Source organism: Buteo buteo, chromosome 5, assembly GCF_964188355.1.
Source record: "Buteo buteo chromosome 5, bButBut1.hap1.1, whole genome shotgun sequence".
Classification (NCBI taxonomy): domain Eukaryota; kingdom Metazoa; phylum Chordata; class Aves; order Accipitriformes; family Accipitridae; genus Buteo; species Buteo buteo.
Window position 1 is genome coordinate 13,106,676 of NC_134175.1, and position 27,629 is coordinate 13,134,304.

The 27,629-nt window shown below is 46.7% G+C and overlaps 1 protein-coding gene across 10 annotated transcripts in view; it reads right to left on the reverse strand.

The window, feature by feature from the left end:
• Nucleotides 1-539: 539 nt before the first annotated feature.
• COL6A3 (collagen type VI alpha 3 chain) overlaps nucleotides 540-27,629 on the reverse strand; it is a 63,320-nt gene continuing 36,230 nt past the window's right edge. For 6 of the 10 annotated variants that reach the window (XM_075027865.1, XM_075027864.1, XM_075027858.1 and 3 more), the window contains 31 exons: nucleotides 27,280-27,372; nucleotides 26,791-26,844; nucleotides 25,702-25,773; nucleotides 24,722-24,748; nucleotides 24,560-24,604; nucleotides 24,401-24,454; nucleotides 24,156-24,218; nucleotides 23,683-23,748; nucleotides 22,939-22,992; nucleotides 22,245-22,280; nucleotides 21,653-21,715; nucleotides 21,282-21,344; nucleotides 20,504-20,566; nucleotides 19,755-19,817; nucleotides 18,933-18,983; nucleotides 18,379-18,414; nucleotides 18,210-18,272; nucleotides 17,998-18,060; nucleotides 17,321-17,353; nucleotides 17,166-17,214; nucleotides 16,402-16,895; nucleotides 15,673-15,772; nucleotides 14,471-15,169; nucleotides 13,135-13,243; nucleotides 12,098-12,378; nucleotides 10,598-10,858; nucleotides 8,735-8,809; nucleotides 6,389-6,568; nucleotides 6,223-6,276; nucleotides 1,369-1,539; nucleotides 540-1,156 (listed from right to left, as the gene is read on the reverse strand). In XM_075027865.1, coding sequence (XP_074883966.1) covers nucleotides 1,116-1,156; nucleotides 1,369-1,539; nucleotides 6,223-6,276; nucleotides 6,389-6,568; nucleotides 8,735-8,809; nucleotides 10,598-10,858; nucleotides 12,098-12,378; nucleotides 13,135-13,243; nucleotides 14,471-15,169; nucleotides 15,673-15,772; nucleotides 16,402-16,895; nucleotides 17,166-17,214; nucleotides 17,321-17,353; nucleotides 17,998-18,060; nucleotides 18,210-18,272; nucleotides 18,379-18,414; nucleotides 18,933-18,983; nucleotides 19,755-19,817; nucleotides 20,504-20,566; nucleotides 21,282-21,344; nucleotides 21,653-21,715; nucleotides 22,245-22,280; nucleotides 22,939-22,992; nucleotides 23,683-23,748; nucleotides 24,156-24,218; nucleotides 24,401-24,454; nucleotides 24,560-24,604; nucleotides 24,722-24,748; nucleotides 25,702-25,773; nucleotides 26,791-26,844; nucleotides 27,280-27,372 — 3,576 coding nt within the window. In that variant the 3' untranslated portion in view covers nucleotides 540-1,115. The remainder of the gene's footprint in view (nucleotides 1,157-1,368; nucleotides 1,540-6,222; nucleotides 6,277-6,388; nucleotides 6,569-8,734; nucleotides 8,810-10,597; nucleotides 10,859-12,097; nucleotides 12,379-13,134; nucleotides 13,244-14,470; nucleotides 15,170-15,672; nucleotides 15,773-16,401; nucleotides 16,896-17,165; nucleotides 17,215-17,320; nucleotides 17,354-17,997; nucleotides 18,061-18,209; nucleotides 18,273-18,378; nucleotides 18,415-18,932; nucleotides 18,984-19,754; nucleotides 19,818-20,503; nucleotides 20,567-21,281; nucleotides 21,345-21,652; nucleotides 21,716-22,244; nucleotides 22,281-22,938; nucleotides 22,993-23,682; nucleotides 23,749-24,155; nucleotides 24,219-24,400; nucleotides 24,455-24,559; nucleotides 24,605-24,721; nucleotides 24,749-25,701; nucleotides 25,774-26,790; nucleotides 26,845-27,279; nucleotides 27,373-27,629) is intronic. The other 4 variants (XM_075027859.1, XM_075027862.1, XM_075027860.1 and 1 more) reach the window with 4 other exon arrangements.

Below are 27,629 nucleotides of genomic sequence, written 5' to 3' on the forward strand. Positions count from 1 at the left end.
AGGGCCAGCTGAAGCCAGGTTGCTCAGGGCCATGTCCAGCCAAGTTTAAATTCCTCCAGGATGGAGATTCCACAACTGAGATATCTCAGTTTCTACCTTTTTCCAAGCTGGAAAATTCCAGGTTACAGGCAGCACCTCAGTGATGTCCCTCTGAATATCCATACTACATCCGTCCTCCCTTTAAGGGCCAGTGGGATTTCCCTCCAAATAAATGCTTTTCAGACCCTGGAAAATTATTCCAGTGATGCCCACCATGGCTTTTACAAAGTCAAAACCACAAGTTTCTCAAAACCTCCATTAGACTTTATTTAAAAGTTCTTTGTATAGACTTCCTGACACAGAATCCACAATAAAAATAAAATTCCCCTCCCACCCACCACCCTGCCTCCCCAAATTGCTTTGCTTTGTATTTTATAAAACATATAACATTAGAAGAATGCCAGAGGCATCCTACACCACAATTTAAAATTTTTTTAACTGAGGCCTTGGTCCCAGCAGTGCATTTGCATTTGGAAACCTTGCTTCCTTTTCCTTGCTAGTTCGGTTGGCCATGTATGTTACAAATGCATACAAGAGATCTAGTTTGAAATCTAATCCAGCAAAAAGAGAAAAAAAAAAAAAAGGAAGAATGAAAAATTGAACCGCTTGTTTATCAGAAGTAGCTACTCTCTTACATGAAGCCTTCCCCTGTAAAGTTATGCTCAGTTATGAAAACAATAAAAGCAAGCACGTAACAGTTGCAGTGAAATTATTATGGGGGGGGGGGGGTTGTCTCATTTTTACAGTGCCTTAGATAGGCAGGATGCCAGAATCGGAAAGAAAGGGTAATTTAGAGACGTGTTCAGAGACAATAACAATCTGCAATTAGGTAAATATTTGGTAATGTTGAAGCTATACAATATAACCCGGACACATGTAGCACTCAGTCCACAAACAGTTTAGCACCATATTGGTAGGTCATGCAGCAAAACACTTTCTTCAAGGTTTGCTTGGAAGTTAAAAGCATGAAATAGTACAGTGCAAGGTAGTCTATACCCTTAGCTTCTATAGGGGTAAGGTGGTAACAGCTGATGCTCCTGGCTGTCTCAGAGGTATGTGTTGACAGGTCGCCGGCTCTATGTTCCTATTGTTGTCACCACGCCAGGGTTGATGTTACCTGAAAAGGTTTCGTGGAGAAAGAGAAAAGTAAATGAGGTTATTCCACACATGGAAAGCCTTGCAGGACGTTGAGGGAGTGTAAATGCGTTAATTTCCAGGACTTGCTTTGGAGCTCAGAGCACAACAACCAAGCTCACCCCAGCCATGTACCGGACTGGAAATGCCTGGGACTTGGCTGGCCCCCTCTCCAGCTGCATGTATGCTGCTTACCAGGGACGCAAACTTTTTCACATTCTTTCTGTGTGTTAAATCTGTTCTCGTTGCCTCCGCAGCCGCCGTACCAGAACCGGGCGCAGCTCTTGGTCTCAGGGTCGTAATACCATTTCAGCACAAAGTTCCTGCAGGTCCCCTCATCTTTTTGCAGCCGGCAGATATCTGTGACTGCAGATAAAAGCAGGAGCAAGAAGAGTCAGCAATAGCACTCCTGGGTGAAACACAGCCTCTCTGAATGTATTTGTATGGCAGAGAAATGTCTGCGAGAAGTGCTGGCATGCAAGCTTGGAAAGGGCAACCACAGCATAGACTTTGCACATCTCCTGTGACTAAATCCCATCTCTTAGTTTGCAAAGAGAAGGTCTTTGTTTGGAGGTCACCAGCCCTGAGCCACAAGCCCTCAGCCATGTTGCTGTCATGCATTCATGGAGTGATGCTGAGATAAAGGAAGAGTGCTGCACAGCAGCAGTTGTCTGCAAATCCCCTGGATTTGCAGGAAATGAGTTGGCAGGTCTCAGAACTGGGAGATGACTGGCTGGGCTGCAAGGGAAAAAGTATTGGCACCATCATTTTCCTGTTAAAAATACTGTCTTCCCTCAAAAAGAGAGGTGTTCTATCTGATGATGCTCCTGGACCTACTACACACTGCCCCGTGACATTCTGCATCCCTTGCTGAGTAAGCAAGGAACGAAATAACAAAGTACTTGGATGTGTTAAAATGAAATTGCCAAATAGATTTGAAAAAAGAAAATAAAAGACTGATATTAGCCACTAATTTACCATGAAGTCACAAACAAGGCATCCCTTGCACAAGGGGACGCAGAAGCAGCTCGTGCCACCTCTGCTCAGTACGGCATAACCATCAGCCATCACGGTTTGTCCTGGAAAAGCCTTGTTACCATAGCCCTGAGTCGGGCAGATCCCCAAAATTTCTGGTATCACGCTCATCGCTGGCTCTTCCTAGTGGTATGTCTTCAAGCTCTTGCTGTCCAGCCTTGGGCATGAGTAAAAATCATGTCATCAGTCAAACAAGTAAATCAGTGTAACAGCCAGCACCAAAAAATGAATTGGGATGAGGGGGAGTCAGACAGGCAAAGTGTGGAATTCCTTTTACTAGAGGGGTATTTGCAATCAGGACCCCTTTTTAAATTAAGAACAAAAAGGTCCTTTACCTTCTTTTTTTTTTCCAGAAGCAAAGCTAAATCAATGGGTATGGAGTACACCAGCAATGACTGCTGGGGAAATTCAGGTCTTGAAGTTATCTTCTGATAATTTTGTCTTAGGATCATGCCTTCTGTAAACTAGGTGCCAGAAATCAAGCTACTTAACAGACTTGTCTGAAATTGTGGTTAACAGCCCTAAGCCTTCTGTAGCCCCCTTCCAAATCACACAGGGCCCCCAGAAATAGCTCTCTGCTAACAGCAAAGGTGCCTGAACTAGCTGTGATCCTCGGATTGCTCACCTGAAGGCAGGATTTTGTGAGATCAAGAGCTCAATGCTGGTAAAAAATAATTTTATATTCATTTTTCTATGATTCTGCCTGTCCCAACCAATAAGAAAAAGCAATCGGCCACTAGTTGCAAGGGGCTGAGAGATCTTACCAGGCCTCTGTCCTACCAGAAACAGAGTTCCAACGTACCCACAAATAGGAAAGAGTATATAGATATAGGGTGAATATATAAAAAGGTGCATTTGCCAGTGAGTTTCTTTGGGGCCTAATGAAAGCAAAAGCATACTAAACCCTTCTAAATTTTTCACAGGAAGAAAGGCACAGATGATTATCCCTGAAATCCCAACTTGAAAGTAGGTCTGGCAACGGACCCTAGGCAATAAGAAAGCCCCGGCAACAGGTTTACTTTAAAGGAAATTGCGGCTGGTGCTGGCAGCTGCCCAGAGCCCAGGAACGCTGCAGCAAGGCCGGGGTGCTCCCGGGATGGACACGGAAATGCCCAGACCAGTGTCAGGGACCTTGCAGCCCTGCCACAGCTATGCTTCTGGGTAGACCCTGTTAAACATCTTAACCCTTTCTGCCCACTCATTTTAGTTGCATTTTTCCCTCTTCTTCTGCACGCAGGAGTCCCTCCGTGCTGTGAGCAACTGAATGGATCGCTGCCAGAACAGCGCTGTCGTCAAAGGGGTCAGAATCAAGTGGTCTGTGCTGCGGTCATGACGGAGATTGGGTGGTTTGTTTGAGCAGTGGGTTTACTGTTTAGATGGGAGGAGCTGGGAATATGTCCTTTCTGAGAGAGGAGACATGTCTGAAGGGACGCTTCTGCCCATTGTCCTGTTCTAAATGCAGCTTTTTGAAGCAGGATTTCTTTTTTAATCTCCGTTTTTCCTTGGAATTTGAAATCAATGTAGACTGTCCAATTCAGCTTTGCTTTTGGGCTCCTACAGCCAAAAGCTTCCCCATGCCTTTGGCAGGCTTTTTGCCTTTTTATATTCAGACTTTTTTTTTTTTTTTTTTTTCCCAAAGTCCATCTCCCTTCTTCCCTGCCTTCCAAAACACTGAAAACCAGCAGATGTGAATACAAGAATGACTCTACCCGAAACCCTGCACACCCTTTCAGGAACCCAACCAGTAATCAAAACATTCAGCTGATGGGAGGTATAATACAATTTTTCTCTGTGGCATGGCATCCAGGCAGCCCAGCTTTCACCCCCCTTCATCTCCTTTGAGTGGAAGCAGCCTTCAGGATCAGCAGATGCACAGGGAAATTCAACCAGCACTTTAGAGGCAGATCTGGCTTCAGGAAAAGTGCTGAAAATTCACTTGTATTGTAATCTTCAGTTCGCCTGCCCTAATATTCACACTGTGTGGACTTGTGCCACTCTTCGGTTTCAGACCACCATCAAACACCATCTTGTAACTCCTCTGGCTGAACCACTGGATGGCATTTTAACCCAAACCTCCCCCACTACCAAAAATCCCAAGCCCAAAACACAATAAATGAAATAAAAGCTTATCCAAAAATTTGAAAGAATTGATGGAGAGCAAGAACTAGAGGGCTAAAATGTATTTTAAGGTGTGGCTGGCTCTGGCTGGTTCAAAAGATGGGGACAGCCACCATAAGCCAGGGTTTTAATTCATCCCATGGAGAAAATGTGTCTGGGCTCCTCAGTTGCACTTACAGTTAATTTTGTCATGGTAAAAAAATAATAAAAAAAATTCTATATCTAAAAATTCAATAATTAAAGGTTACCACAGCATTTAAAAGGCTTCAAAGGGGAGGTGGGTCTGGTGCATGTTTTTGCACCCAAAGAGGCCTAACGTTTGGGAGAGCAGCTCATTTCTCAGTGTTGCACCTGGCTTCGGTACCTGGTGTAGGCTGAACCGAGAGCCTGACCCAACATCCAGCATTTTAAAAGCTGAGCTGCACATGAACTCCTGTGTCTCTTTTTCCATGGTGGATTCAAGCTCTGGTTTTGCAGAAAATGAAAAGAGAATAAAGTGGTGAATAGCGTGGGGCGGGCAGAGATGTGAGCATCCCTCCAGGGCCCCTCAGTTGCTTTTCTTGACTATCTGCCCAGGGCAGAATGGCGCCAAGTTCATGAAATATCACTTTAGCCTGAACAAGTTGCTGGAAACATCATCAAGGCATGTGATGATGATCAGAAGGGGCTGGCCTGTGGGATGGGGCTAGCAGAAACATGCACCCTCTGGAGAAAAACACATCATGGAAGCTTCCCTGCTCTGTGAGGATGAAATTCTGCTCTAGATTGAAGGTACAGGTTTCTGCACAAGCCATACACCGCTTCCTCTGGCTGAAAAGTCCTCAAACTGCAACCAATGGACCTTTGTCCATGATGCCCATTTGCAGTCCAGAAGCATCTTGCAATCTGCTTTTGCAAGCAGCTGCCACCGCAGGCATCTCCATGGCTGGTGGTGGCCCCCTCCTCACTTGCCTGCATGTTTCTGCAGGGGCACCCACAGCACTGACAATTTTGACAAAAATTCTCAAGTCTGATTTGGGGACCCTAAAATATACCTAAGAAAATCAAATTGGCGGAGGGGAGGACAGACCTTAGTTTGACTTTTCAAACCCTGTCATGCCCCTACAAGGATTAAAGCCCTGCCATTAGGTACCAGAGCTTGCCTCACTCCTAGGTTTCCCTCCCATCTCTGCAAAGGGCCTTGAAACACCACTAGAAGGGGGGAAGCTGCTATGACAGCAAGGCTTTTCTGGGGTCAGGTTCCCATCCCAACCCCTTGCTGAACCAAAACAGGTGATTGCAAGTCTCTACTTCCTTCCCAGGTCTTGAAGAGATTTGCACACACAACCCCTTAATCTCAGAAACTCCTTGAGGAGAGGAGGTCATTGCCATTTTCCTGTGGGCTCCTCCCTCAACTTTGATTTTTATCTTTTGGTGCAAAAGGAAAATATCTGCACACAAGACCCAGGCCCCATAGAGTAATTTTCCGTCAAGTGTTTTGGTTACAGGCAGTGAAACGTTTGCAATTCTTTGCATCTCAGCAAAGGCACACTACTGAATGGTGGCATTGCTAGTCATGCAGTGATGACAGAAATTGCTTTGGGACCATGCCATGCTCCAGTTCAGCAACCCCATGCTTCTCATGAAATCCAGTGCCTGATTTTGCCATATAGCTGTGGTTTGCACTCAGGTCGTGCAAACACAACATGTCTTGGTATGACAACACGCATGCAAGGTGATTTGTTCATGCAAAGCAGATGGTAGGGCATGGTCATGTCAAGAGGTAAATGAAAACCAAGTCTATACTAATGGTGATCTTGTATTGGACAGGCTTGGATGCATGCTATGGAATGGTGAAGGTGAAATAATGGATTTGCTTTGGTTTGTGATTTTTTGGGGGGGGGGGGGGTGTGTTACCTGATGACAATCTTTTCTCAAGGGGTGGCTGCTGCATGGCTTTCTCAGCTGCTGCTGGAGGAGAAAGTGTGTGGGTTTGGATTTTAAACAACGTTTTCTCTCCAATCCAAACATTATTTGACAATATGATAAAATGCAAAAGGATTAATCCCCACATGGTACTTACATGGTTTTAAGCATTTGCTAATGCACTCAGCTTCGGCCTCAAATCTATTGGCATTACCACCACAGCCACCATACCAACCCTGGCTGCAGATCTTGTTTTTGTAGTCAAAGAACCACACAATCTGATAGTCCTTGCACTGCATGCCCATGTCAAAGTCCAGCAAGCAAGGGTCTGGCCAATCTGCATGTCAAAAGGTGCAAAGGTTAAGTGACTCTGAAAGGGTTAAAAGCTGAAAAAGCAAAGAGATTGAAAAGCAAAAAAGCAAAAAAGCGCGGTACAGGACTAGTGGCATTTCCATGTTGTGTGATTTCTTTTGCTAAATGCAAACCTTCCCCAGCCTCCAGCTTGCCTCTACCTGCTCTTCATTTCGTTGCACATCCAAGCCCAAAGTCCCTGGACCAACGTGGTGGGAGCCCCTTACTCTCCACTGGTGCACACAGGATTGGGCCCTCACACAACTTCCCCCATCTATTTTCAAAGCTGTTTGTCTTGGCAGTAACTTTGAATCCTTAAGTGTGTTTATTTTATCTCTAAAGGCAGGTTGCACCTGGTAGACTTTAAGGCTTGATGAGGATTTAAACAGATGCTCCTTTCCTGCCCAGAAATGATAATTTAGGTCCAAATCCCAGAGTTTATATTAGCAAAGATAGGCCATCCATGCTAGGAGCTGCTTTGCCTATATAAGGAGGGCAGAATTTGGGGCTTCCTCTGAGGTCTGTTGGAAGATTTATGCATGGGGCTCTCCTGTTGCACAGAGAACTAGAAAAGACTCAGCTACACAGCCCATCCCAAATCTCCTGCCCTGTTTAATGTCCTTAGCCTGTTGAAAAACTTCAGATTAGCATCCTCGGGGAATGTTTCCCCCAAACTGCTGGCTGCCATAAATCCTCAGGCAGAGGCGTTTGCTGCAAGTGGGTCAACAAGAGGAGCTGAGATTGCGAGGTCTGCGTTGAAGCACAGAGGGAGCACACAGCACATCCATTTTCCTTCGGGCAGACCTACACACCTTGTTTCCAAAGGGCTGGCACAGAATGGGTTAAACAAAGCCATGGGGGTGCGTGTCACCTGGTGGGGACAAGCCAAGTGAAGGCTTCAGAGGGGATGTCAGTGCCAGGGAGAGGGACCCAATGAGTGGGAACACATGGGAAGGGTGGGATGATGGGACATGCAGCAAGGCAGAAATTAGATGGTCCCTGCCAGGCACAAGCCCTCAGCCCCTCCGCTGCAGCAAGCTCCGGTGGTACCACCAGCCAGGCATGAGGTCCATGCTCATCCCTTTCAATGCCAGGAGCCAGACCCCAACAGCAGCTTTGCAACTCTTGGCTGAACGCACTGAGCAGCAGTATCTCCACATGCTCTCAAACCACCTCAGGAAGAAAATGAACCACAGTGCAAGCAAAATGCTTGAAGAAAAACATGAGTGTGAAGATTCGGGGATGAGTTCTGGATGCCAGATCCATAGTTGGTGCCTGTGACAGGGCTGTGCCTGTGCTGCTTTATGAAGGCTGATAGCCCTTCCAGCCCCTTGGAGGAAGGGTTGCAGTCTGGCACTTACAGTACAACGGAGTGTAATAGTGCCGATATAATGAGCTTGATGTCAACAAAAGCAATGAGATGATGTATTAACAGCTACAGTGATTATGGGTTATTAACACAGTATTAACAGTATTAACAACAGAGTAGGAGCGGACAGCTCGCTCATTTAGCAGTTTACTACATACACCACTGGTGACAGAGAAACAGGGGATGGGCAGATAGGTGAAACTGGAAGGAGGCTACCAATTAGTCAAATTTATGCAAATGTTTGACACTAACTCCTCTGCAATCCCTGGCTGTTGGTCACTCCCTTCTTGAGACCTGTGTGTTAAACCAAGGAGCCAAGACCTATTCTTTGCCCCAAATGGGGAAAGAGGGAGTGAGCAAGCATCAGGTGATGTTCTGCACCCACACCTGCATCTACACATGCCGGGGAGGCCATGGGGCACAGCTTGTCCCTGGAGAGCAGCCAGCACTTGGGCCCTGTTTCACCTCCCATCCTTGCGATGGAAACAGGACCCAGTTTGATTCCCCCATTAAGATCATAGCAACTTCAGGGGGCTCTGGCTCCAGCATGGGGCAGACACCCCAATACAGGGCTCAGACCCGCATGGCCAAGGATGTCATCTGCATCATGATCTGTTGGCTCTGCAGAGCAAAAGACTCACAGATCCTTTGGTCCTAGAGGGGCTCTGAGAAAGGATGGGTTTAGGTGCAGGCAAGGGGAAGACCAGTGCAAATGGCCAGGCTCTTGCTGGGGGTCCTGGCAGAGCCCCCCAGCCCAGCACTCCCACCATCACCCATACTCACCACTCTCGGGCCCTTCCAGCGGCTCGGTGTTGAGCATCATGTTGGCCAGGGACACCTTGGGCTGTGCCTGAGTCTCTGGGGGGAAGAAGCAGCGGGGTCAGCCAAGGGGAAGGGGATTTGCAGCAGTGCCCTCAGCGCAGCCATAAACAAACTCACTGGCCCCAGCTGCAGCACAGGGGACCCACACAAGTCGCGGGAGTCAGGTCTGGATCTGTTTACCCTAGCACATACATTTCAGAAATGTTTATTGGAGGCAGCTGACAGGATGAGTAATCCACAACCACCCAGCCCCACAGGGACGAGTTTGCCTTGCTCTCCTCAGCCAGCGGCTCTGCTGTGTGGTTGGGCTTATCCTCAGGGGTGACTGCAAAGGAGCATCTTCAGGGGCCCATGCAGCTGCTTTAAATGGCCTGCACTCACCCCACAGCATGCGACTGGGCAGGGCTGAAGGAGCTGGATATGGCCTCTCTCTCACCAGTTTAGCTTTGCTCCTCTGGCCTTCAAGATGGCAGAAAAAAAAAATGGCATCCTGCAGGGGACCAAATAGTCCATAATGGATCTTCTCTTGTTCCCCTGCAGCCCTCAAGGACTGTCCATGCATTGCATGCCTCTCCTTGACCACACTCCTCCCATCAAGACCTCACATCCCTCTAGGAACTAAGTTGTTGAGGATTGTCACTGGGGGAAGAAAACCCTCGTGATGGAAAAGAGAACATGGTTCATGTTGCATCATGCTCTACATGACTGCACCCTATGGCATCACACCCCTTCCCAGGGCAACTTGTGGCTCATTTTCCGTGGGGAAGGGTTGGATTTGCTTTTCTCTGGTGGAGGGCATGGGTGTGGGTAAGAGGGACAGTCCTTCCCACTGTCCAGGTCACAGCCTGTGAGCAAATGTGGTGTCACCACTGCCTAACCAATTCGTTCCCATTTGAGATTTAGTCTATGTGAAATGCAGCTTCCCTGCATCAAGAGCTCCAAGTCAGCACATGCAAATGTTTCTTCTACACATTGATGTCTTTTCTCAACATTTTTGTGGGCATGTTTATTGCTCGTGAAGGTAAGAGACTTCAGACCTAATCCAAAACCACTGAAGCCAGTGGAAAGGCTCTCCATGGGCACTGAAATTGGCTCTGAAGTGTCAGAAGAAGCCAAATGCAGCACTGGCAGGACCAGCACAAACTTCTCCACACCACCAAGCCAAGTCACCTCTATGCCAAACTATATATATATTAAAAAAATTGGCTGTGTCTTACATAGCAACTTTTGGCCATGCCAAAGGGTTTGGTGAGGTTTATATGTGCTCTGTACACATGTAGCTTGGATCCCCAAAAGACTAAACCCTCCGTTTAATCTCCTCTTTGTGGGTTTTTTGGGGGATAATATAGTATGCGAAGCAGATAGGTGGCTATGGAAATGGTGATTGGAGAAGAAGATTTTCTCGCTTATTTTGCAGTCAGGCTGGACTGAATTTATTCTGTATTAACCCAGTTTGACTCTTATTATTAATTACAGCAATGCTGACTGGACCCGACCAAGACCCATTGTGCAAAGCCTCCTGCATGCACAATAAGACGATCGCCCCTCTGGGACTGGCTTTAATTCTCCCACAGTCTGTGTCAATTTAGCACCACTGAAGTGTCAACTTGCATTTGCCAAAGAAACGCATTCACAGCATTTCATAACAGGGTCCTGCTGCTGGACTGGAGGATGCCAGAATTGCAGTGACACAACTGAGCATCGCCAGGGCTGGGATCGTTGGCATCAACTGATTCCCTGTCCCTTACATGGTTTTTTTTCCATTTTTTGTGTCCATTTTATGAAAAAATAAATGTTTGTGTGTTTTCCTTAAGAGGTACTTACTTGTGCTGAATGTCCCTGTGTAGGTTACTTTAGGTTGGGATTTCTGGTAGCCTGTAATGACAACAAGGTATTTCTGTCCGCTTCTAAGTCCTCGGATGACATGCTCAGTGCCGGTCAGGTTTTGCTTCTGCACGAGAGAGTGGTCATGTGCTAAGGTGACGGTGATATCAAAAGCGTAGCTGTTGTGTGGCTCGGGGCTGGCCCAGCGCAGCCTGGCACTGTTCTCGGTGACATCTGTGATCTGGATGTCGTGGGTCTTGGCTGCAATGCAAAATCAGAAGAAACGCTAAACAAAGACTTGAAGAGGAAAGGTCTCAAGGAAAAAGTGTCTCAGTGCTGCAGGATCTCCTTCCCAGTCCACAGCAAATAAATTTATCTGCAGCCAGTTGTGGCATGTGCAAACCGGGTTGTAACTTTGCTATCTCAGATGCCCAAGCCAGCGCACTGTAGGGAGGCTTTTTTTCATAGCCTAGATGATTTACCCAGTGGTTTATTTATTTTTTTTAGTGAGATTTACACAGCTTGAAATGCAATTCCCAGCACAACCTTCCCAACAACTGTGAACGTGTCCAGTCAGATCCTTCTCTAGGGTGCAATGGATTCACTGAGCTGCTAAAGATCTTCAAGAAAAGCCTGCTTAAGATTGAACAGGTCAAAGAAGCTATTAGGGAAAGGTTTTTCTGCTACGGCAGAGTATTGGATGAGACCTTTATAAATGCTGCTTGGAAGCAACAGTGGAGCAAGAAGCACCCAGAAATGTTTGTTCCCCGTAAGCTGATGAAAGCATTAACCTTGTGAAAGCTGCTTGCTTTCATTTATTGCTTTTTATTTATTATTTATATGGGCACATGCATTCATTGACTGGTTAAGCATCCCTGTGCTTTGACACATGTTCTTTGTTACTTGTTCAGTTAGTGCAGAGCTGCCTGCACCCCCTTGCAAAAACACATGGGAAAACTCCTTTACATGAACTGTACTCACATGAAGGAGCTTTAGCATTCCCAAATAGGTCTCTACACGGATTCAGTGATAAACTAACCATTTATATTAGCTGATGGAGAATTCAAACAATGCCATTGTATGAAACACCATAAATAGCAAAACTTAGCCAAGGGGTAATGCTACGAGGAAAACACGGAAAGCAAACGGGCCACACTACAAAGAGAAGTGCTCTGTTGCTGTGCTACTGAGCTAGGCAGCAGAGGATGAATTGTCCCGTGTTTAGACGTCCTGCTTGTGTTTTGCCTAGAGGCAGCCTGTCCCCCACCCAGTTTTGCACAAATTTCTCAATTCAAGTTGACAAAGCCTTAACCGCCCCCCACCCCCCCAGTGCAGATTTCCAGTTTTGCACCTAAAAACTTGTTTCTGCAAGCATGAAATTTAGCCTTTTGGTGACATTTCCCATAGGAATAATCCCCGCAGGGAGGAAGAAAAGCCACAACCCACTGCTGTACAGACAAGCAAGAGGTGCTGCTCGCGTGGGGAGAGCCTTTCACGTACTGCCTTGTCTTCTCCTGCCACCTGCCGCGGCGGCTGTGGTGCTCGTGGTGGTGCGGCCGGTGGCTTTGGTGTGGGTGGCGGTGCTTGCTGCGCTCTGCGTGGTGGCGTTCACCTGGACAGTGGTGCTGGCTGTGGTCTGGCCAGTGGCTCTGGTCTGGGCTGTGGTGCTGGCTGTGGTGGTTCTGGCACGGGTGTTGGTGCTCGCAACAGGCTTGATGCTCGCACTGACTGTGGTGCTGGCACCAAGGGTCCGGCTTATGGTTGCATTGGGTGCTGCATACCTGTCAAAGCAAAAGCAGCTGATGCGGCTTTTTTTCCCCCATATAAGCAGAATTTGGGAAGTGGAGAGGAGTTGACATAGAAACCATGGGCAAGAACCACCCTCCGTCCCAAGGTCAATAGTCTTTGTCAGTTTTAGAAAGGCCCACAGCCAAGCAGTGAAAAGTGCTGCAGAGCACTGCCTATCCCTTGGGGCACAAGTCTGTTTATACACCAACTTTACACACAGAAGGGTGAAATCAGTAGGCAGCTCTGTAGCATGCCTGATTTCAGGGGGCTTAACCTTCTAAAGCCAGGACAGCTCTGTGCCAGCGATGAGTGAGTCCTGGTGACACAAGCTTTCACTTCTGTTCAGAAAATATTAGTATATATTCTATGATGGATCCTGGATATCAGATAGTCCAGGGCAGCCCAGCCTCTGAAAATAGTTTGTTGAGTGGAAAACCCCAAATTAATAGTAATTTCTGGAATTCCTGACATACATGATGACAGTAGCATATACCTCCTTCATATCCTTTATACGTATATACATATGAAGTTTAACCCAAATTTAAAATTATGTGTACTTGTCTACACTTCTCTAGTAGATATATCCATTGCTCTTTTGACACAGCACTAAAAGAACTAGTAAAATGCTGATAATCCTGATGGTTAGCGTTGAAGTTTCTTTTTCCAAACAGAGACTGGGAAGTGAAGGCTTCCCCCCCCAGACAGGCTGTTAGCAAAGCTCATTCTTCTGCAGACAAGCCACTACTTACACTACTTTATTCCCGGTGTGCCCAGGGCTCTGTCTCTTGGCTTGCTGATCACTCTGGAGCCCCTCACACTGTTTCCTTATCTCTGGAGACAGGTAGAAAGCAAAGTCGCCTACAGACAGAGAGAGCCTGGTGTTAAACAGTGGTGTTGTGGATGGTGGCTACCTACCAACAACACATTACATATATTTGTTGTTGATTTAAAAACCCATCTTCTTGCTTGCTCTGATAAAAGCTATGGAATATCTCTTGACTTTTGGTGTAGTTACTGCAGCATTCTGGGCTGGGAGATTTGTTATTCCAGTTTACAAACATGAGAGCAGTAACTACAAGATACCAGAGGGCTGTGTGTCTTAGTCTGTCACATGTAAACAGCTTTCTTATAACAAGGCATTTCCAACCACACAGTTAGTATTTTTTCAAGCGTTAGAAGTTTCCAGGACCCCTGCAAGCAGTAAATGGAAAAGACAAACTGAGAAAACCTAAGCATTTATTCCCAGGGAAAAATGTGCTCATGTTTGCTTCCTGTTTAGTGCAAGATATTCCTGAATCAGTGGTTTATTAGACCAGTAGACTGATTTTCAGGACTTTTTTGATATACCTAGCTTTCCTAGAAAAGGCCTATTTCTTGTGCCTGCTGGCCAGGTCTGTTTAGGATCTCTGGCTGGCTGTAGCTGGAGATCCAGCCTGCAGTCTCTAGCTAAGCTGAGATGCAAATTTTCAAGGCACATCTGCACATCCCAAACACAGCAGTATTATTTATCCCTGAACAAAGAATCCTGTTCATCTGGTCCTTAAATCTGCACACAGTAACTCCAGATCTCAGCCCAAGCCGTCCAAATGCCTGCTAGACATGATGTTTATGGTGAAGCTGGGAAGAAAGATTTGCTGTGTGTTCAGGGAGCTCGGGGGGAGTGCTAGCAGGCTGCTGGGCCAAAAGCCCTAGCAGGACCAGACCCTATGGGACATTTTGCAGATGTGACCAGCAAGCCAGGCAGGATTAGGTCAGATCTCACAGGTGATCCCATAGAGACCAAGTCAAACCAGACAGAAGTGCAAACTCTACTTGGCAGACCAACAGACTGTATGGGATAGCCTGGGGAGGGCAAAGTGACCAAAACCCAGACATATTCAACTAGGCAGACTTATGAGCAGCAACAAACAGACCAAATAGTACAGAACATATAAAAAGACACTAACTTTAGTGGTCTCCACTGCCCAAAGAGGTGGTCAGGCTAAAGCCCACACAACCAACAGTCAAGTAGACCAACAGATTAACCCCTCTGAGGTCATATGTTGCCCCTTCCATAATACTTTGGCTGCAGGATGTTATACTTACTTCTGATAAAAGACGGCAGCAGTCTCCCAAAGCGTAGTAAGGGCTCTTCATGAAGCTCACCTGGTTTATCGACCAATTTGAAGAACACATCATTTGGCTCACTAGCTAGGCTATAGATATTCTTGGCATTCACTTTCCTGCCAATGCCCAAGACAACAAAGAAGTACCCTTTGCATTTTGCATCCGTAACAACCTTCTGCAGGTTCTCAAGTTCTTGTTTATTAACTTTTCCGGTCATCATCAGAACCATGACTTTTAGATCCCGAGGGTTTGGTGCACTTTCAAAAATATGAGCCATTGTGTGTTTAATTGCACTTCCTATAGCCCTCGTGCCATGGAGCTGGGTCATTTGGTTGTGAAGGTAATTAATGATCTTCTCTTTGGATCCATAATCAATTAGTGAAAACTCAGTTTTTACTGGTGGGAAACTTGAGTTGGTTTCGTATTCATAAGGAGCTTGCTGGAGAACTGCCACTCTTGCATGGTGCTGAGATACTCCTGGCTCAGAGCTGATTTCCAGGTTACTTACGAGGTGGGAAATGTACTTCTTCATCTCGTTGAACTGCAGAGGGGTGGTGGACTCTGAGCTATCCATGATGAAGGCTATGTCAGTGTCTACATCTGTTGGGGCTGCCCTTCTGTCTCTGAATACAGGTCTCTGACTACCAAAACCACAGATGGGATCAGGGTCACACACATCTAGAGAAGAAATATAGTAGGTTTTACCTGGAGGAACTGAAGATGACCCTCCCTCGTCATTGCAAAAATCCCTTGTGTCATACAAAATACTATCAAGCCATGGACATTCACTGGTCCATTATCTGATACCAAAGTCATTTCATCCCAAAACACATTCAGTTATGCATTTAGTATTTTTACATGCTCCTTTGTCCAAACAGATCCCTGAAGCACTCTGTCATAAATGGCAGGCAGCCATATTTTGGTGTGTTTAGCTATCGGTGTTTGGGCTATAAAAGTGGGAACCAGCCAAAAAAGGAGCTTCTCTTTACAAAGTGGAGAATGCCCAGTGAGCCTCATTCACAACACCAATGTTTTCTGCTCAAGCTAAGAATGTGCTTCCCTTGTCTTCAACAGCAAAAGGGCTGACTCCCAACTGGGCTTCCCTTCTGCACCACTGACAACTGACTCCTGTGTGACCAGAAGGATTTGGCACTGTATAGAGAAGAAATTGAATGCTTTACCCAGACAAATGTGACAAGTCAAGACCCTCCGGATAGTTTCATTCAGCTGACTGCCACTGGCTGGAAGAACAATTGCATGTCCAACCGCTGTGTTGTTGATCTGGTTAGATGCAAACAGAAAAACATAGTGTTGGTAATGCTGCCTTCTGTTATCTTCAGCTCAAAGTAGGGGAGGGCAATCCACAACTCTAAGAGATTCTCTACTCAGCACACTGCTTTTGGTGGATCCCATTTGGAGGAACCTAATGCCCCCAACATCCGTTAGTGGGACTAGTTTAGAGACATAAACTCCAAGAAAAGGGTCAAGCACTTGAACCAGTGCTCAGTGTGCTCATCTGCAGCTTTTTTATTGCTTTAAATATCTGTATGTCTGCTCTCCCTCTGCCAACATCCACCTTCCCACCATTTGCCTTTCTGTCAGACCTTTCTCACTATGGGGACTGTCTTGTCTTCTGTTTCATACCACACCTGGCACCCTGGACCCATGGTCTGGGAAACAAATGACTCATCATAACCTCACTAGCGTTTCACAGCATGCACCATGTTATGGATTAATCTCCTAATAGATGTGCTGGATAAGTTTGGCCAGCACTGCTTTCTCAGAGCTAAGCGCTTGAAAGGCCTGTGGAAGCCAACTACTGCCTGTAGGAGCAAACGCCATCACTCTCCCCAGCAAATCAGACTGAGATCATGAGCAGAAAAATGAAAGAAAGGGTGAATGACCCCAACCTCCAGAGCTCTGGTGAGAACTGGGTCCTGCCTGCTGGTGAGGAACACGGGCATGACCCCAGCATCGTAGAGTTGCAGCACGGCATCATTGAGCTGCGGGGAGGCTCTTGTGTCCCCGTTGCTGAAAAAGACAGCCACCTTCCTCATAAGGAAGCCACTTCGGGCACGCTTGAAGGTATTCCTGGCCACAAAGGACATGGCGGTCTCGAGGCTGCGTGGCTTTGTGGTCAGGGTCGCCTGGAAGTTTTGGATCTGCTGGAGGAGGCTTGATTTCTTCCTGGCGTCAGCAAAGCGGATCTCTGTGGTGACCTCATTGTTGTAGGTGACCAGAGCCACCCGGGCACCCCGAGGACAGTTGCTCTCAGCGATGGTTAAGTTGTTGACCACTCTGAGCACAGTTTGCTTCATCCTGTTGAAAACATCCCTCACAACACCCGAGGAGGTGTCAATAGCAAAGGCCAGCTCGGTTGGGTAGACAGGGCACTCCTTGGGACCTGCCGGAAACATGTGTTGGGAAAAAATAGTGCCCCAAATAGTTGTCAGGGTGCAAGGACCACGTCCTTGGCAGGGGTAAATCATTCATACCACCTGTGTGGGGAGAGCAACAATTCTGGCATGCAGTCAAACTGGGGTTTAAAGGACTGAAGGTGACTTACCATAGCAGCAAGCTGTGGAAAAGATGGGGAAAAAAAGGCAGTTTGGTCAGTGCCATTCATGTAACATGATGGGCATATAAGGGTAGAAACAGGGAATTAGCAAAGCACTGATGTACTCACGGCATTTGTCTTTGATGTTTCGCACAAGCGCACATTGCTTTAGAAAATAAAATGAAAGTGAGGGAGAAAGGGAAAAAAGAGATATGTGACACAGCCAACAAAAGAGTATTTCAAAACAAGAGAGTAATTGTGCCAACACTTACATCTCTGGATTCTCCTTTATCGCCTTTAAGTCCCTGTTTAAAAAATAAAGAAAAATTGAGTGCAATGTGTATTTTCAGACTGCCCCATGAACCCAGTTGGAATAATTATTTAACCATGGGTCATGCAGAAGCTAAGGGAAAACCTGCCTGTTTTCAGTCGTGTTTCCAGCAACAGGGAGAAATGTTTTCCCATGTGAGGAGTAAACCTAGTCGAGGCCAAACCCAAAAGGGACATTTACAATGCTCTATGTTCATGTGCAAAGCAAGCCAAGCCTTGGCTATCCTGGCCTATCTACATCATGGACCATATCCTGTGTATGGTGATAAATGACAAAGAGGTGAGGACTTCCTAGAAGGAGCTTTAAGTGGCATATTGCCATGGGGAAATCCTAGTGCCTGATAAGAGCCTGTCTCTTGATTTTTTCCTTCTGTTGTGCATTGCGGTTAGAGGAGGGGGGAATATTTATCAATGATAAACAGCTAGTTAGGAATTTATAGAGACACATCAAAGACAAATAAAGAGGAATTTGCCCAACTTGAAATCAGCAGGAGGTGGTGATGGGCATATATTTCAAGCCCTGGCACCAACAGGGACTACCACATTTCTCAGAGAAGCAATGAGGAGTTTCTCCAGGGGGAAAGCCAGAGGGTCCATCAGCAATGCAATGAACACTTACAGATGGTCCAGGGTATCCAACCTCTCCTTTCTGACCGGGTGTCCCAGGATCTCCTGCATTTCCCTAGAGAGAGAGAGAGAGCAGAGAAGTCCTCTCCATGAACATCTGCAGGAGGACTCCCAGAAACATGGGTCAACACTTGGGGGAAAAGGTGTGTGCATCTTTCAGGTAGTTCATGCAGAAGCAAAGAATTATGTCATGGTCCAACTTACTCTGCGGCCTCTGTTTCCTTTAGGACCAGGGCCTCCAGCACCACCGCGGTCACCAGGTCCACCCTGGTTGGGGAAAAACCACAAACAGTAGCTCTAAATCTGCACAGGACCATAGGTAAAGGCTACATTGCTTGGAAAATAAATGCATAGCTCATAGACTGCACCGTACCTTGGGCCCTGGGTAGCCTAAGAAGCCACGTTCTCCCTGAAACAACATGAAGGTTTAGTTGAATATGGTTTAGAAAATGAACCTGATTTTGCAGGCAGATCTGTAACAACTGAAGGAATTAAATGATGGAGGGAAAAGAGAGAGACTGCGAATTAATTTTTCAATTTTGTTCCTCATATGATTAATAAAAAGCAAATAGCCATTCTTTTTAAGGTCTGGTTGCTCCTCTAAGGCTAATTACAACTGTAGAGGAGCTGTCAGAGATGCTGGTGCATGGTTTTCAAAGTCCCACAGACATTCATGGGGCTCTCTGGCTAAAAGGTACAAAAACATTATGCTTCCTCCTTGGAGAAACCAAGACAAAGGCAGAGGGGAAAGTTTGAAGAGCCTTGCCTGATTTTTCTCACCAGGGTACACATAGGGCTGATTTTTGTACCTCTATGTGTCTGACTTCACCTAGGCTCTGCCCTTGCCTATCTGCACTGGAGACCTTGGCTACTTCCTTGTCCGTTGTAACTCATGTTGGTAGATGGGCATGATGAGCATACACCTACCTTTCTGCCTTTAGGACCCGGGCCACCAATTCCATCTCGTCCATCATCACCCTAAAATAGGAAAGCCAAAGTCATTAATATGCAGTCATATGCGAATAGCTTAAACCTCACAGATCCAGCAGCATCAATAGAAAGAACCCACTGATGTCACAGGCCTTTGAGAAGTCCTTCTGTAGATGAAATTATTGCAAGAAAAATAAACACAAAAAGGTGGTGCCAAAACTACAAATAAAAACCTGCTTAGTATATGCATATAATGTGTAAAACCCAGGTGGAAGTCAGCAGTGGGGAGCAGGTTAGGAGGTCAGTCAATGCTAAGGGTGTACTTAACAGATCTGTCTCACCCAAGCTTGTCCTCCCTTGCTTTGCGCAAACCATTTTTTCCTCAGTTGGCTCCTCATTATACAGAGTAATGAGAATCAGGCCCCATAAAAGTGCTCACTTACTCCATACATCCTTTTTATAGGTTGCTTTGGGCTAGCACATGGGGTCAGCTCAGGGTGTCTACCCACACCTCATGCAATGAGCCAGGACAAGGCCAAGAAACTCTGGACAGCCTCTGCCCTGTGGACTGATCTCTGAGATGTTAAAAGTCACTTTTCAAGTGAATATAATTCACCTCCTCAGAGGGGACTACCCTTACCAGCTATGCTCATGCCAGCTGAAGACATAAAGCTGATTTCCCTCTCTCATATTGTACTATGGAGGATGCAAAGTCTGTAGGGGAGCTAAACGCTCTGCTACGAAGGGCTGCGGCCCATTTCCCACAGGAGACAGTTTAGCCCAGCATCCTTAAAGGTGTGAATGCATGGCCACACTTACCATCTCTCCTCGTGGGCCCTGCTGTCCATTTGGCCCTTTGAGTCCAGGGTTTCCAGGCTCACCCTGAAAACAGAAGAATCTGTTAAAGCATGTGCTGAAACTCCAGGCAACTCTGAGCCTTTCCCATCCCATCAGCACTGGTGTCTTTACATAGACCAGTCTGCAGTTGTCCTTGCAGCAGAAAGTCATGGCTGGACCTACACAGCCAGCAATGCTACAAAATGCTTGCTCTTTAGTGGGACCTTTAGTGATTTCAGGAAAGGTGAGCAGTGGGACATGGGAGACCAGTCAGCTTCCACCACAGGATGGTGTTTGCTTTTTTAAAAATACTGCAAAAATAAAAGCTCCCAAGCTCTGGGGATTTTGCCAGTGCAAATGGGCAGTGAAGCAGACATAGAAATGAACCAGTGTGTGTGAATCTGGAGAGATAAAACCATATGGAGGGTCTGGAGAGATCCAACACAGCCACCTTCCCATGTGGTGGGGGGCATGGACTGGGAATCTGCCCTGAAAAATCACTTGGGAATCTCAGTTACTAAATTACTTTTGCTTCTCTGTTCAATGAAACAGGAGCCTTAATGAAACAAACAGAGCACAGACCTTGCTCTACTCCACACTGTGCAAGCCAGTGAAAACAAACTAATTTTGCTCCAAGAGGTTCATCTCAAGTATTTTTTTAAGCCCACTCCTATCCAGAAGCTTTTCATTGCTGTTTTAGTTGCCAATGCCCAATGCTCATGAAGACGTACCTTTCGTCCCAGGGGACCGATCCTGCCCCGCTCTCCTGGGGTTCCTGGTAGTCCACCACCGGCCTGGAATGGAAACAGGGAGAGGCATGTTGGCAACATGTCAAGAAAACTGGGTGTCAGAAACTAGGGGATTGAGTGACCATAGAAATTATGTATTAACTACCAGGGCTGGTGCCTCTCAAAGCACCTTGGGAAATTCAGAACTCTAATTGACAGTCGGGAAGAGCTGAAGGACCAGTTCAGTTCAATGCAAATGTCAGCAGCAACTTATATTGTCCCTAGAGAACCCCCGTAAGAAATGTGTGAGGAGGAGGGGCAAAGTCCTGCTCAAGATAGGGAAATGCAAGATGTGTCTGGCTTTATGGCCATGAGTCTTGCTGGGGTATGCAGCAGGACGGAGAAATAAATGCACGGGGGCTCTCCAGCAAGTATGTGAGATGATCATGCTCTGGCTTCAGAAGCTGAAACATCATGGAGGATTCTCTGCCAGTCACTCAGGGATGTTCTTTAATTAAGATCGCAAACTATAATGGGCCAGATGCTGAAGTCCTGACCCCTTTGTGGTTGCTTTTAACTCTTTCTCTTCTGTAACTCTTGATCAAGAAATCCTTAGCGTAAGTTGAGAGGAGAATCATACTAGAAGGGTGTGTTATAAAAGAATGAATCAGAGCTGGAGCCCTAGAGGGGGGGAATGGAAAGACACATTGGCTGCATCTTATTAGCTCAGCGAGATGTTCTTGCTAAGCATAGCTGGGTGAGAAGCAGCAGAAGGGTTTACCCTGGGTCCAGGAATGCCCTGCTCTCCTCTTATGCCTGGTGTGCCAAGCTGGCCGGGAGGACCCTGTGCAAGGAAAAAGAGAGATTGTGTCAACACATATGGGCAGAAACACACCAGTGCTACACAAGATCACAAGGGAAAGCAAACGCTACTGTGCCTCAGAGATGGTTTTCAAACATGTCATAGCTTGGCTGGTGTGAATGCAATAGCAGGCTTGATGTCCTGGTGCAGGACAGCCAGGCCACAGCACACCCAAAAATACCCAAATCTTGACAGTCCTCACGGCTGAGACTCTTTGAGGAAGCGGCTGTGATGAAATAACTCAACAGCATCATGAGGTAAGACATTTACTTTGCTGTAAGTTCACTGACCTGTGGCCCTCTTGTGCCTTGTTCTCCAGCTGGCCCTGCTTGACCGAGTGAGCCCTTGGTACCCTTGAAGTGCAAAATAGGACAACACAGGTTAGCATGGGGGGGGGGGGGGGGGGGCGGGTGGTCAACACCATGGGGAGGGAAAGGAGATCTCAGGGCATTTACAGCTGCATGAAGAGCAGGGAAGAACAGTTGTTTGGGGGTTTTGTTTGGCAGAATATGCTTATAGCAGAGAATGAGCACAGAACTGGTGGGGTAATTTGCCTCCTGCAATCAACAGACATCAGTCTCCTTTATGCTTTGGCCCCATTACATTGCTCCAGCAGCACACAGCGACCAAGCATCTGACCAGGGAATGATGCAGAGGACGGGCAGCCCCAGGCATGTGGACGGCTGGTTTTGCACCAAATCCAGCAAGGAGCATATGGGGAGATGAGCCTGAGGAGGAGGAGAGAAATTTGGAGGAGAGAGGAGGCAGAGAGGAATAAGCAAAGCCTGAATGTCTCTTCTCTTGGCACATCCCTCTGGGTGCCGTGGCTACCTGGCCGGTGGTGTGGCAGGAGCCCCAGGTATCGTCCCCATCACCACTTACCTTAACTCCTATTGGTCCCCTTCGTCCTGTCATACCCTGCAAATGAAGAAATTATGAGACTTGTTAAGCAAGTATGTAAGCACATGTTTCTCTATTGCTTTTAGATTGGTGTATTGCCACTTCTCTTAGTCCAAAATTACATTTGAATAGTTTGAACTACTGGGGAGAGGGGGAGAAAGAAATCCACATGGCCAGCTCTCTTAAATCAAACTTTGGCATGTTTTCTCCTTCCTTGCATCCCCCAACCCTCCACCACATAGGTGAGTTGCTCCCTTACACATGCAGGAGTGTGCCACAGTCCCTGGACCACATGCCCCAAGGGACAGGTGGCAGCAGAGCAGCAGGGAACACATCCTCAGATGTCCCAGCTACACCAGCTCCAGTTTGGTTTTTGCCTTCTAAAAACCAGCAGCCAAATGCAGAGACATATGCCAGAGTAAATCAAATGTAGCTCCACTGATCTGAGCACTGAGTTACTTGCATGGAAATAAATTAAGGATTAGACCTTTAAAGTCTATACAAGCCAGCAAACCACCAGGCATTTTCCTTTTGAGGTTTGGTGGGGGTCTTTTTGGTTTTATTTTTCAGGTTGAAGTCCTGACACTTGTGAGACAAAATACATTGGAAGGCAGGAGGGAAAAAGTTATTGTCAGTCTAATCTTGGCCCCCACTGGCTGCAGGTCTGGCAGCTCACCTTCCTCCCGACTCCACCGTCTTGGCCGTTCAGCCCCACCGGTCCTGGTTCTCCCTAAAGCAAAAGCAGAAGTCAGGTGAGAGCCCTGAGATGAGCAGGCACTGGGAAAACAGGTTCCATTCTCAAAAAATGGGTCCTTTCACACTCTCACACAAGTTATTTGATATTCCCACATTGGTGGAAATCCCTCTAACAACTCACGGAGAGTTTCCATCAAGTTTCTGAGCTAGTGCAAGCCGACATTCCCATTCTTTGGGAAATGCCTTCTGACTGTTTAAGATGCATTTTTATTCTGAGCTGATATGAAATGGGTTTTGAAATTTTCCAAGGAGCATGGGGGGGGAGGGGGGAGTTCAATGATTTCAGGTGAATCAGGATGTTTGGATTTTGAATCATTTAAACAGTTCTCTGCTTTTGTCTATGACCCACAAGAACATATGAAGTTAATTTCCAAGTACAAAGTTGTTTTCAGTAACAATATCCCAAAAGGCATTGTAAACTAATAACTAAAAAAGAAAAAAAAAAAGCACTTTTTACACAAAATATCTTCTAAACTGATGTCTTCCCAGAGAAAGTTTTGGTTGCAAACCAACAACATTTTCTAGTGGAAAAATATTCCATCTAATAAGGCACGATGAGTTTAAAAAATTTGCACCTTTTTGGCAGCATCCTTTTTTCTTACTTTTTCTGTCCCATCCTATTGTAAAAACCAAAAAACAACAAAAGACAACAAATAAACTTTACCATTGGTCCAATTTCACCCTTTTGGCCTCTGGATCCCCGTTGAGTATTATCAGCTCCTGAATCTCCCTGAAAGCAATAGAGCAATAAGAACCATCTGTGTAAGTGGGACATGGAAGTCAGACATCATAAACTGCTCTGCTATAGCTCAGAACCAACATTTCATTTCTTTTTTCCTTTTTTGACTGAATTAGATGAAGTATTATTGGTGTTTTCAGACAGACACAGCTTTTCAACTGAGAAATAATAATATTGAAGAAGAGGAGGAAGGGGAATTTTAATATAATGAAACCGTGATGGACAGGTTGGTATCAAGAGGCATGTGTTACCCACATGTCATCTCTGAGTCCTTGCTCTGTCACTGGACCTGCCACTGTCAAGCAGCATTTAATAAGCCTGAGCGCATGCTTGCCAATGACCCCTAGAACTGGTAGAAAGTGGGTGAAAAATCAAGAAGATGCCTTAGCAATATTTACCGGGTCTCCACGGAGCCCACGGTCACCTCGTTCTCCTCGTTCGCCTTTAATTCCCTTATCACCCTGCAGAAAGAGATGGACAGTTAGCGAGAACAGCCCTTGCCTGCTGAAAGCATCTCTGCTGCCGCATACCTCTACTCAAGTCCTCAGCCTCAAGGGGAGTGTGATGGCTTTCCACCCTCCCCTGGCTCAAATCCACCTTTTTGCCATCATTTAGCCCCATCGTAAATGTGATAAAAGCCTACCCTCCTGCCGGAGTATCCCTTCTCTCCAGAGGAGCCGGGCAAACCTTTGTCTCCCTAAAAAAGAAAAGTACTTTAGAATATTTGCTACTTTCAAGGTGCTTCTTAGATGCTTCACTGAAACATCTCGTTATAAAGAGAAAAGCAATTAAAATGACTGACCTCTTCTCCATCAATGCCATCTAGACCCATTTCTCCCAGTTCACCCTGCAGAAGAGAGGCGAGGGGCAAATGCTCACTGAGGGAAGGAGGAACAAGGAGGGGGATACCAATGCGTCCATAAGTTCACACTCATGGCCAAGGCATAAGGAAATAGCTCCATACCTTCTCTCCTGGGAATCCCCGAGAACCCTAAAGAGATCAGAGAAGGGAGTTACTCCACTTTTGCCCAGTTCATTGCCGTGGGATGTGGTGAGGAAGGGGGGCTGTGCTTGGTGGCAGACCCAGAGCCAGGACCAGGGCAGGACAGGCAGGGCGTGCTGCACCAGGGTTTGGCTGTCCCTTATTTCTCTTATACCAATTTTCTTCATCAGCTGCCTCCTCAACGCTTGTGCCAAGACGAAATATGTGCATGGTGTTTAGCTAGGTGATCGAATAAAACAGCTTACTCCTTAGCCACAACACTTTCTCCACTGACTTTCTGTTCTCCCTGCACCCGTTTTTATATTAATTCAGATCCAGTCTCAGTGCCTTTGTCCAAGGCTGGACAGCTTTTTAAAGAGACTCAGTATCTCAGCTGCAACTAATGGGCTTGGTTCACACACTCCTCTGCTCCTTGCCAGAGGACCCTATGGTCAGAGCAAATGGTAGGAAACATCCCCTTAATATCACTGAATATTTCCCATAAATATTATACATTTCACCACCTTTTCTGGCTTGTGGCACGGCTGCTGTCCTGAACCATTTGCTCAGCGTTCCTCTTCAAAGCAACGGCTGTGGCTCACTTCTCTCCCTCATCCCCAACAGCAGATTTCCATCCACATGCTGTCCCAGCCCTGGGCCAAGACACGCACACACCACTTCTTGGTGTTAAGAACAAATCCATCTCTTCTTACTTCTTTTCCCTAGAGCCAGACTGCAGAAAATAAATCAGCCTGGGTCACTGGGCTGCCCTTTTGCTCTTCATAGCAATTCTAAAGCCATGACACCTGCTGAAAGTCTTGGTGCTTGGCCAGGTGAACTTGAGTCCACTTGAGTGGACTTGGCGGCTGTTGTGTGACATCCCAAAGCAGCAGGAGTTGCCCTTGGTGGACTCCCACCACTGGACTCTGGGTCTGCTCCATGCAGGCTCCTTCTGCACGTACCTTGGTTCCTCTGTGCCCGGGGCATCCCTGGAAACCCTGCGTCCCGTTCACACCTGGTGGTCCACGCTCACCCTGTTGCATGGAGGGTAAAATGCAATGGTCAGGGTTTCCCTGCTGAGTGCCTTTCTTCAACTAACTGCATGCATCAGCAAGCACAGGAGGTGGCTTGGAAGCACAGGAGCAAACAGAGCATCAGGGTTTGAATGGTCAATGTCCAGCCACCCCACCGTCTTCTGCCTGCAACCTTCCTCATATAGAGACCAACTGCAAGTCTTCATCACCGAGAGAGAAACATCCTTCCCAAACTCTCAGCTATGGAATAGCTTTATAAAACTTGTCCTTCAAAAATAAAATGACAAGACAAAACCCTCAGAGCTCTGTATAGATGTCTAATCTCATCCTGACCTTAAAGCCCCGGGAAAACATTGCATCGCACGTGATATCTGACAGCAGCATTTGGCCTCTGTCTGTGCTATTGGAAAAGCGATGAGCACCACCAGCCCCTTGGCCTCAGCTTCACCTCCCAGGCCTGATGTGTGGGGAGTTGTTTTCTCCAGGGGTGATGTGGGATTCATGAAGTAAGAGTTTGGATGAAACAGTGCTAATAAGAAGTCATGGGACTCATGTTGTCTGCCACTGTGATGGATAGAAACACCCCTTCTTGGTCCCATTCTTGGACTAACTCAAATCTTTCAGCTGCATTTGGTATGGATAACTTTGGCATAGGCTGCAGCTTTAATGAAGTTGGGGATTTTATTGTGCTCACAGGCATTTGGAACCAGCTGCAAACATTCCCACCTGCCTTGGAGGAATAGCACAGAGCTGGGTCACATCAAATAATGGGTGTTATTCCCCCCATCATGCCTTCTCCAGCTCTCAAGGAGCTTCTTACTGACCTTCTCCCAGGAGCAGCTGGGACCAGCAACTCAGGCCATCAGATGGGGGAAACACAAAGTTCTGCTTGCTCTCTCATGTAATCCATGCCCACATCCCCAGCAGAAAATATTTAGTGAAAAAGCCTCCAAACGCTTCAGTATGGTGAGGTACCTTATTTCAGCAGTACCATGCAGAGCAGGAGCAATCACTCACCGGTCCTCCTTCATCACCAGGATAGCCTCCATAGCCGAGATCACCTGTGGTACCCTAGAAGACAATAGAGATGATCCTGCATTTCTTTCATAGTTCTGTGATCTTCCTCTGAATTGATATTAAGATTTCTCTAGATTTGCACAGAGCAGCTGCTTGGTCATCTGTGTAAACAATTTAATAAGAGAAACCATCTCCCCTTGACATTCCTAAACTCTTTTACCAGACACTTCACTCCCTCTTTCCAGCCACTCATCCCTGCCCTCTTGGTTGTTTTACAACACAGAAGCTGTGAGGAAAGGGAAGGAGAGCAGCTCTCAACTGCTGTGCATGGCCCAGGGCCAGTTTTAAAATGGGGGAGTAAGTGGAGATGACCTCCCTGTTAGCATCACCCATTACAGTACATGCAGCCCACACCTCACCCATCCATCACCACCGTGGTGGACAATGACTTTGCACAGGGAGCCTTCATCCCCTGATGAAGGGACCTACCTTCGGTCCTATGGGGCCTGGCACACCTCTGTCCCCTCTCTGCCCTGAGCACTTGCATGGGACCTTGCAGCATGTCCTCTCTGCAATGTTGTCCTGCAGCAAAATGCACATGACACAATGGGAAGGTGTTAGAAACCTGGCAAAGCCCCAACACCGTTAAATCCTGCAAGCCCTCAAGTCTGTGCAATGGCTCCTGTGCCAAGCATAACATCAGCCCGGCAGCATTTTGGGGTCTCTGCCTCAAAACACCCACAACAGCAGGAGAAGGAGGTGTGTTTTGGCAGACCAGTTAGGTTGCATGGTTAGGAAGCAGCTGTCAACATTATCTTTTGGACATCAGAGGCAAGGGT